The sequence below is a fragment of the Phalaenopsis equestris genome, unplaced genomic scaffold (genome assembly GCF_001263595.1).
Source record: "Phalaenopsis equestris unplaced genomic scaffold, ASM126359v1 Scaffold000256, whole genome shotgun sequence".
In the NCBI taxonomy this organism is placed as follows: domain Eukaryota; kingdom Viridiplantae; phylum Streptophyta; class Magnoliopsida; order Asparagales; family Orchidaceae; genus Phalaenopsis; species Phalaenopsis equestris.
Genome location: NW_018164698.1, coordinates 1,130,865 through 1,141,309, shown reverse-complemented (window position 1 = coordinate 1,141,309; position 10,445 = coordinate 1,130,865). Strand labels below are relative to the sequence as shown.

Below are 10,445 nucleotides of genomic sequence, written 5' to 3'. Positions count from 1 at the left end.
TCAGCCTATGTCATATTGATTATTATAACTTGGTGATGCCGCCACCCAACTCAGTCATGCAGCCCATTTCCGTTCTTTGGATTCTAGCAGTGGATTCCTCGCTTCTTCCGCCTCCTTCCCGATCCAACACAATTGGATCTCCGGCAGAAGATTGAAGAGGATAAGAAGCACCGCCTCACCGAAGTTGTTGATGTGGTCGGCAACGCCTGCAGAGTTTCCCGCTTTCTCTTCATTTCTCGAGATGACGACGTGCCCGAAGTCATCGTATCGGTATGCCCAAAACCCTGAAATAGATAGTTTTTGCAGCGGAACCAATGAATGAAAGAGAAGAAACAATCGGAAATCACGATTAGGTTTTTTGGCGTTCACGTTTATGAGTTTGTAGATCTCGTTAAAATCACTACTGAATCCTCGGTGCCTTGCTTGGATGAGGAAGGTGACGAGTATTATTGGATTTGGAAGCAATTTATTGGTCTCTTTTCGTGATTATTTTGAGTTGGATCATTTTGTGTTTGTAGGGGGATTAGTGTTGCAAGGAAACGAGATTGCTGCCATCGGGAAGGTGCGAGATAATAATGGTGGATGAGATTGAAGATAATTTGAAGGTTACACAAATTATGGGTTTTTTTGTTGCATTTCTCTCATTTTCTACTTTATTTATTGTTATTGATTCTTGTAATGGTTTCGGGTAATGTATCTAAGAGGTTATCTGGTTCACAACTAGCTCTGATAACTGGAGTATAAACAGAATGCTTCATCTAACACCAGTATGCCACGGATCACACTCCCTATCAAGAGGATGAAAATTTTAACAGTTCTTTGAATATTTCCATCTGTTTGATTCTAAAAGACTCGAATGTGCTAAATCAAAAATAGTTGGTTGTGTTTAATCATTGTGACAAAGTTTTATATGTGAAACTGAATTCATATGAGTTGAGCTAAAGTGATTAGAGATTGTAATGAGCAATATTTTTTATCTTGTAACTACAAGGTTACCTGCTTGAACATTAAAATGTTGTAAACAAGATGAATATGTTGCATTTTAATATTACAATAGATTTATGAGTTCTATGACTGAAAAACATTTGCCTCAAAAGTCATTTTGTTATCATTAACTATTTCATCAAAGATCTTCGACAGGAGACTGTGAATTAACTTAATTATAATTCACTGAAAGTACTATTAGAAGCAGTGTTTAGAGTTTTGAATATAAGGTATATTATGAGGACTTTCACCCTTGGAAATAGCTTCCTAAAGAGAAATCATTGCTTTCTCCTCTAAAGCTTGTTACACATACCCAGACTAGAGAATAGTGCATGGGTGATTATGTTCATTTTCAAATATCTACTGGTTATGAGTGCACTTTGGGATGTTTTAGATGCTCAAGATGATTTGCTGTTACAATATAAATTTATATCTTATTTTGAATCTTTACTCATATGAGAACCTATTCTTATACTTGAAGTTATATCCATGTAAGCGTCAAAAGTTGAGCCTTAAGCTGAATTTTGAATGTGGGATCAATTTTAAATTTAAGCCCCGATTGCATACTGAATTTTAAACTGAAACTGAACTCATCATCAATTCTGAATCTAAATTGCCTTTAAAATCTAAATTTACTCTTGAATGTGAAGCTAAATTCCACTTGAAATTGAATGTACTTCTTATTGTAAAAATGAAATTCATGCATATTATAATTGATGAATCATTGAACATGTCGATTTAACTTTTGATGAAGTTTCTAGCGAAGAATTTCTATAAATAAAATAAAAATTGATTTTATTTTTGGTTCTTGGTTCCTTGATTTTCATGCGCTTAGAGGGAGACTTGTGGAGAATTTTAAATAGCTTCAATCTGGTAAAGAAATTGAGAATGCGTTTAAGATAAAATAAAATTTCACATTTCACCTATTTAGATAAATCTAAAAGTGCATACTCCATCAATATATAAGTTGTTTGCTTTTTAAGAGATTGTCCACCTTTATTTGTAGATCATGTTGGTGTGGATTATTTGCTTTGGCATTTTTTGTCATCTCATCTTCTAAACAAAAATTATAAATCAGTATCCGTCAAGTCATATGTGGGCATTTTAATATATTTATTTCTTGTTTCATATCATTTGCCTGATATGCAAGAGGATATTCGTAGAAAATAAAATTTTAATTATGCTAATTATAAGTTTGTTGCTGAATTGACAAAAGACGTGGAATTTAAACAAAAAAATGAAAGTTTATCCAAATAGATGACCTGCACAGGGAATGACAATAGTCTGACGAGATGAGCCTTGTTTGGAAAATAAAAAACTTTTTTACTTTTGATATTAATGTTGTGACGGGCCAATTAATATTAGGGATGTTGAGAGAACCAATTTTATTAACTGTTATTATGGTTGATGGGTTGGGTGACGAGTTAATAAAACAAACTATATCAAAATCAATACAAATATAATATGAAATTTCTGATACAGAGGAGGTTGAGAATATGAATGGAAATATAAGTGAAGCAAGTGCACGTATTATATTACATGATATGGTAACTTAAGTGACTTAATAATAATTCTGTTTTCTTATGTCAAATGTTGCATCTACTGTTTATAAGCGGCTTTTTTTTTTCCTATTTGAGTGTTAAAATAAGTTTATTTATTACGACTGTTGTTATTTATGTAAGTCTTCTGACTAGCGTGTACATTATTTTTCTATTTATATGTTTGAATATTATGTTAGCATTTTTTTATCACATTGAACATAGAGCTTACAAAATAATATAATGTTGTTTTTCAGAAAGGAGCAAGGAGCAGGTGGAACGTTAGCCGGATGACTTTTTTATATAGCCTTTGAGTGTAAAGTTTTAGGAGATCATAGAAGACTTTTGGAATACATAGAATTTCATATTTAAGTATTTTTAGAAGCTCTGTATTGTATTTTAGGATTGATTATACACACTTCATGATTTATATTTAATATCAAAGATTTAATTAATGGGTCAAAATGTGAGAATTTGCTTGTGGCAATTTTACAAAACTAATTCTCTACTTGTTCAACCTTGATGAGTACATATCAAAATGCGTTTCAGGTGAAAATTGAAGTCTGTCGGAGTCGTTATCTATTGTTATACTTCAGGTTGACTTAAGGGAGTTGATTGGGGTGTGACATTTGTAATCTCTCTCCATCATGAACTCGGTGTTCAAGAACTTTTGAACACTTGACATGTGTCAAGTTTGTCCTAAGAGTTCCTCTTTCCCCTTGAACTGTAATTGTATTCCCCAACTTATTTGCTTATCTTATTTCATATTTGTATTTGTTTAAATTATGCAATGATTTTTTTTTTCTTATTACATTTTTTTTTTGGGCGCTATTTCCTCCATCTCTTTAGTGTTATCATCCTCGTTCCAGTACTCCAAGCTGTTCCACAAATTCATGTTATTGTTCTATTGCTTTTCACGCTTAGATTACTATTAGTTTTTTTATTTCTAATCAATTTGTACCATACAATATCGTTGCTACAATGTTTTTTTGTTGTTGTAAATTTAACTCTTGATAGTGATTCTTTTATCATACGTAAGCCTTGAGGCATTTCCTTCCTTTCTACAACTGTCTTTAATCCTAGTCGTTATATTGAACTATATCTCTTTGTAAAACAAATCCAAGGATTCTAAAGTTTCCACTCACCAAACCTAACCAGTACTTGATCTCCTAATTTTGATATTAATTATTTACTTTATATCTGCTAAAATTACATATTATTCACCTATTTTTCTTCGAGTACAACAACAATAATAACAAAATTCTGTCCCACTAGATGTGGTCGGCTACATAAATCCTTTTTTGCGTTGCGTCCTATTGAGTATCATATTTTCATTTAATCCTAATAAATTAAGATCATTTTTTATACAATATGCTCAAGCTTTTTTAGGTCTTTTTAGGTCTAGTCTAACTTTACCTTTCTTAACAAAAGTCAAACTTAAAACATCTATTCTCCTAGTAGGGTCATCAGATGGTCGACGTTTAACAAGACCGAACCATCTAAGGCCTACTCTCTCTAATCTTGCTTGTCACTGGAGCTTTCGCGAATTTCTCATCTTTCTTCAATTATTCCTATAAAATTATTCTTTACTATTATATTTTTTCACTTGTAAATGTCTCTTTTACCTGAACATCAATAACACGCACTAAGATGCCTAATCTCAATTATCTATTTTAAGGATCTCCATTGTCAAGATAAATTGCATAGTCTAAATAATGATTTTTGATGTAACTCTAATTAAGCCAATGATTTTTCATCATAGCATCCTAATGTTGATGTATGTTAATAAGTATAAAGTATGAAGAAAAGAAACAAATAAGAAAATGAGCAAACATATTAAGGCTTTAGCTTTAGGGAGGCTACCTCAAAAATCTGCTATTTGGACAGATGCTTTGAGTTGTGTGTTCCCGTTTGAAATGGTTCTTGGAGGTGAAGTATTTGTTGACGCCTTATTTGAGTAAAGTATCATGAAAAATTTCAAAAGCTTGGGCAAATGCAGATTTGTGTCACTGTTGTAAAGTAAAGGCTTATTTTCTTTTTCTAGTCTATGATGTAAAATGCCATGCATGTAAGAGTAAGGTATCTTGGTGACATATATTGACGTGAAGTTATTTTGTTTCTGACAGTTAATGATTGTAAGGTGTCACCTAGGTTTATGAAGTCTTCTCAACCTTCTGTATTATATTAAATTTTCTTGTGTATGATTGTCTAGTGCCATTTTAATTAATTATGTATTTAAATAAATTTCAAGCAGGTGCAAAAAAGATAGTTCATCCGCTGTCATCTGTTTTATTTATTTTTGTGATGAAGCAGTACCGCTGCATCCACTCAGCAATCTGTATATGCACTAAACGCCATCTAAGTGAGGATGCTATATTTCTTATATTTCAGCACCTCAACTGGAATCCTAGATTAATTGCAGTAATTTCTTGTGTTTGCAAATGGTTTGATGATATTGCCAAACGAGTGCTATGGAAGGAGTTCTGTCGAAGCCGAGCTCCAAAGATGATGTTAGATTTGCAATCTAGTGGTAGTCAAACTGGGTATGGGAACTGGAAAGCGCTTGCCAAACTTCTAACATATTGTTCTGGATGCAGCAAAAAGGGTCTGTTTAATAGCATGCATATCCCAAGTCACTTTGTCCATCAAACACGTTTTTCAAGGACATCAGGCCAAAGCTTTCTCATTCCACAGTGTAGAACAGATGTCCTGTATGTCTCAGACCCTTGTGAGCATATTGATCAGGCAGAGGATTGTGATGTGGGGTTTTTTCGTGGTGTCTTCAAGTCATTTTTTGTCTCAAAGGTCAGGAAGATGTTGGTTGACAGGGGAGCTAAATTCGATCCAACTGAGGCTTGTCCATATTGTAAAGCAAAGATGTGGAGCATGCTACAGGCAAAAATGATACCCAAGAGTGCGGGCAGCAGATTGGGTTCTTATGATGATTGCATAGATTATTATGTGTGCTTGAATGGACATCTACTTGGCAGGTGCACACTGTTACCCCTATCCTCCGATTCTGAAGGGACTTGTGAAGTAGAGTGATCTTTGGAACTCTTTGGAACTTTTTTAGAGGGTAATACACCTAAATTTCAAATTTCACATATGCCTCCTATTTGTGCTTGAAAAGGTGTATTTCACTTTTTAAATGTTAAAATAATGATATTTTTGATGTGATATGAAAGATTTGGCTGGTATAAATGTAAAAAAGCAAAGTTTAGGTGTTAGATATGCAAAGACATGGGAATTGGGTGGTATGTATGTAGATGCCCCTTTAATTTTATCTATTAATTGCATTTCTTTTTCTTCTTTCTCGGCAAAGCTTTATTTATCTCCAATAATGACATCTGATCAAGCAGTATTGCATGCCATTTTTTATGCAGGCAGGTTAACATAGCAACCGCATAGTAGATTTAGGGCTCCAATTCTTTAGTTACTTGCATCTGAAATTGTTAAGTCAAATTTTGTTGAAATGATGCAGGTGATTAGCATACAACAACAACAAAGCCTTAATCCCACTACGTGGGGTCGGCTACATGAATCCTTTTTCTCCATTGCGTCCTATTTAGTGTCATCTTTGCATTTAGTTCTAGTGAATTAAGATCATGATAAAACATATTCTTCTATTGCGGATCTATCAACAATTGCAAGAGGCACAAGGTATTTTTTTCATGGTTGCTTAAGAAAGCCACGCAATTTCCATGCCTCTTCAATGCGTAAAGATAAGTTTGGAATAGTTTTTCTTCAGGGATTTAATAAAAAAAAAATTCCTTAAAGTTATGTGATATTTTATTACCCTTCTTACTGTGGGCTCCAAAATTCGAATGTCTCAACCTCCCTTGAAAAGAATAAAAAAAGGAAAATGAGAATGAGATAAGGGAAGCTTATTGTTAGGTTTTGGGTTAAATTTTTCAGAAGAAGACACTACCAAGAGATTTTGCTCTCATTTTGTGAGAATTTAAGATCTAGGGTTTAAAGTTTCTTATTAGTACAAATCTCTATGATTAATTACCTCTCTTGATAAAGAGAGAGCACTTTCGATTAAGGCTAATTATTAGGTGCTATATATTCAGGCTTAGCATATAGTAATATGAACTTTAAAATTTTAAATTATGAAATTGTCATTGTGAGCTTAAAAGTGGATGGTGGGGGAAATGATGACGAACCTGATCTGTCTTCTAGGGTTGTTTTGGTCCCTGGTTTTTTTAATTTGAAGAGGTAGTCGACCCAACTTGGTAGAATGATCTTTATCATTTGCCATGAGTTGTTTCATCCAAGAAAATTTTGTAAACCTAGAGTGGTTGTTTGTTTATGAAAACTAATATAAGTTAACCTTAGCTTACAGAGGGTTTTATGTCCTATTAAGTATATCGTATGATTCATAACTCAAATAGGTAGAATATTGGAAATACACGGGTTGCAGCCGTGATTGTTTTACAATGAATCTTATTAGACAAACCTCTTAATGTAGCCTATTGGCCAAATCACTCTATCAAAAGGCTTTTATCGTTACCGATTCTTTTGTGGAGCCTTCTAACCAAAACCACAGGGATCAATGATTTCAGCTACTTTCTTACTGACATGAGATCATTTTGAGTATGAATTTAATAATATGTTTGATATGACATTGGCTCTTTGAGAGCTTGAATTTGATCCAAACAAATTTAAATATACCGATAAATGGTTGCTGAAAGTGGATGAATTTTACTCTTTAGCTTTTAAGTGAAAGTATGTTTATTTAAATATAACTTTTTTTAAATTTTTATAATTTGAATTTGAATTTTATGAGTTCACCTCTCCGGTTGAAATTTACATTCAACATGTTCATCATCAAGGATTTGACATCTTTGAACTTTGTCGACTTTGCCTCATTTAAAGAGGATTGGTTCTGAAATTGAAATAATTGAATTTCAGATAGGCTTTAAAGCATAATTTTAAATAGAACATCTCCTGTTGAAATCTTCTATCAACTCGATTATTATGAGAGATTTGATGTTTTTGAACTATGTCAACTCTATACTACTTATAGAGGATCGGATTCAGCAAGTGTATTGATTTAATATGTTTAAATAGAATTTGAAACTTAACTTTGAAAGTAACTTCATCTGGTTGAAATATTCAATCAACTCAGCTATTATTAAACTACGGGACTGGGTTGGATCTTTCACTTGTCTAGATATCATGACCTTGTTTGTACCGGGCATCAATAATCAATGCTATGTGACACCAATTTGACCGTGGTCCTTTTTAGTGTTAGTTTTTCTCTTGCTGCTGACAGACTTTCCCTTTGTTGTTTTCTACACTCAATTGGTTGATTTTCACAATCTGGACTTTGTAAAGGCAGTGGAATAGGAATGCAGTAGCAGCATGTAGCAAAGCAAAGCCATGGGATAATCGCAGCTGATGCAGAGCAGCAGTTATCGAATTAGCAGGACAGAGGGTTAGTAGCAGCAGAAGGTTTCAGCGATAAGGTTATCGGCAACTGATAAGAAGGGCCCCCGAGAACTAGCCTTTTGGACTGACAATCCAGGTGAGAGGTGCAGAAAATAGAATAGAAACGAGGAAAGTTTTTTTTAGGCTAATTTTTCTATAGAAATCGAGCTTTTAAGTAAAACAAGACTGATTGCACTAGGAATTGATTTAATCTACGTCCGATTACAAGCAGTGGGTACCAAATTTATTGTTATTATTAGGGGCTATTTGGCTTGCTAAATAAGTAATATATTGTAAAATGAATACAAAACAAAAATAGTATATTGTATTTGAAATACTTTAGTGTTGTTTGGCTCAATGTAAGATAAATGAACAACTTTATTTTATTTTATTTTTTATAGATTGAAGTAAATGAAAATAATGTATTTGAAAAGTAATTTGCTTATCGGAGAGGGCTGTGGCCAATGGGTGGCGGTGGTGGCCAATGATGGCTACAAGCGGCAGTGGCGGCGGTTGTCGATGGATGGTGGCAGCGACCGATAGTGGAGGGGGTTGGCGGCTGTTGTCGGTGCCTTGCAAGATGACCAGGTTGTTGTCATTTTATATTAAATTGTGTTTTAAGAATTTGTCCAAATCGATCAAATTATTAATTCAAAGTAAATGATTTAGCTAAGTTTTAAATATAGATTTATTTTACATTGAATTTTAATTTTTTTTCAAACAAATAGCTTAATTTTTAAAATTCTAGTGTTAGGGCGCAATGCTCTCCTAATGATACCAATCACATAATCCTTTAGTTGATCTAGATACTCTCTTATTTGGCTATAACTAGCTACCATATGCTTCTCGCTTCTTGTAAGAGCTGTAGGTCTTTGCCGTGCAATCTGTGATATCTTATTTTTTTAATCTGGACCAAATTGGTCCAACCTGACTGGCCCGACCGCCCTACTTCATAGTTTCTTGCCTATTATTAAACCCTCAATCGCGAATTAGGGTATAGGAGCGGTTGAGTTGAGAGGGAGAGGATCAAGCGACTGTAGACAAATTTTTTTTTAATTTTTTCTCTCTTTCTCACATCATCATCATCATCTTTTTTGATGTGCAACTCTAGGTAAATCCTAGTCCCAAATTTTTTTATTGATTTAGGTTTGATTGTTTATAAATAATGATCTTAATTAAACGTCAACCATCTAATGATCCGATTAAAAGAGTGGATTCTTTAGATTCAACTTATGTTAAGAAAGTCAGAGGTAGACCTCGGAAGACTTAGGCATATTGTATAAAAAATGTTTTTAATTTATTGGAATTAAATGAAAATAGGACACTAAATAGGTCTCAATGGAGAAAAAGGATTCATGCAGCTCACCTTACTTAGTGGGATAAAGATTTTGTTGTTGTTTGTTGTTGTTTCTAAATAAATATGAGGCAAATGATAATTACATTATTTTCCAATAGATTAAATCAAATGATAACGTGGAAGCATGAAACCAATAAATAATGCTTTAAAATCTTCAACTAGTTTCTGGTTTAAAGAAAAATGGATGGTAATAAGAGTAATGGTAAACATTTAACTAAATAAACAAATGAGTATTGGGTGATATTAACTTTCTAATATGAATGTGTAGAGAGTTTAATCTTATGTAACCTTTTTGATATATGGATTGAATTATATTGATTGAATTAAATTCCGTAATAAATTTTTTATAAATTTATAAGTTAGAGAATATAAAGGTAGAATTTTACCTAAGCTTATAGGCAAGGAAAGAAATATGATTTAGGCGAGTGCAAAGCACACATAAATACACAATCTGTGCTTTATGGTCGTATTTATTATCAGTTGTACCAAGAAACTTGTAACTTTAGTGTCAATAATATTCTATATGAAAATATCAAATTATTTGTGATTGAAATGGGTGAATCTTTGGGAAGTTTGTAAAACCAATTATATCAAAAGCATATCTTTAAATTATTGTTTCTCTTGAATAAATGTTGTACAATTGCCTTTATGGGAGTGATTATATTCTTTTGAATTTAGGTGTTAGTGGAGCGCAGTGCATTGTGACAAGAAATTCACTTTTTGATCGAGATATTAGACTTTTGTGATATGCATCGGCTAAGTGACTTCGTACTAAGTAACACATAAACGTACCATTCCTTGTTATGGGCGCAATCCTTGTTACTTCTCGATGTGTTTTACTATTTATGAATGTATGAGAAATTAGCTTATTTATTTAATGAATTTCACATTATCCTCTTAATATGATGTGATTGTTCGCTTTACATTGATTTATTGCCACAAATTTTTATGCATTCATTTTGTTAGAGTAGTTATAATATTTAACTTCGCATTACGCCTGAATACACAACCTTTTTATTTTTATCGAGTTATGTCATATATGCATAACAATGATTCCTTGCTGATAATATTTTTGAATATGTTTGGCATGCAATTTATGAAAGGTGCATAATTATTATCATTATATATATATA

General features: G+C 32.9%; 1 protein-coding gene across 4 annotated transcripts; it reads left to right on the top strand.

The window, feature by feature from the left end:
• LOC110024465 (EID1-like F-box protein 2) lies at positions 1-5,670 on the top strand. 4 transcript variants are annotated; one of them, XM_020724442.1, is made up of 4 exons: positions 1-270; positions 386-436; positions 519-605; positions 4,777-5,670. In XM_020724442.1, the coding sequence occupies exon 4, from the start codon at positions 4,827-4,829 to the stop codon at positions 5,565-5,567; it is 741 nt and encodes a 246-aa protein (XP_020580101.1). In that variant the 5' UTR covers positions 1-270; positions 386-436; positions 519-605; positions 4,777-4,826; the 3' UTR covers positions 5,568-5,670. The 4 variants fall into 4 exon arrangements, 3 of the variants coding, with proteins under 3 accessions (XP_020580101.1, XP_020580100.1, XP_020580102.1); XR_002294000.1 differs by lacking the exons at positions 386-436; positions 4,777-5,670 and adding an exon at positions 2,780-3,190; XM_020724441.1 differs by lacking the exon at positions 386-436.
• Positions 5,671-10,445: the final 4,775 nt, after the last annotated feature.

What these genes read in the sequence shown, in the direction of transcription:
- LOC110024465 (XM_020724443.1), top strand. Translation starts at nt 4,827, where the DNA reads ATGAAGCAGTACCGCTGCATCCACTCAGCAATCTGTATATGCACTAAA.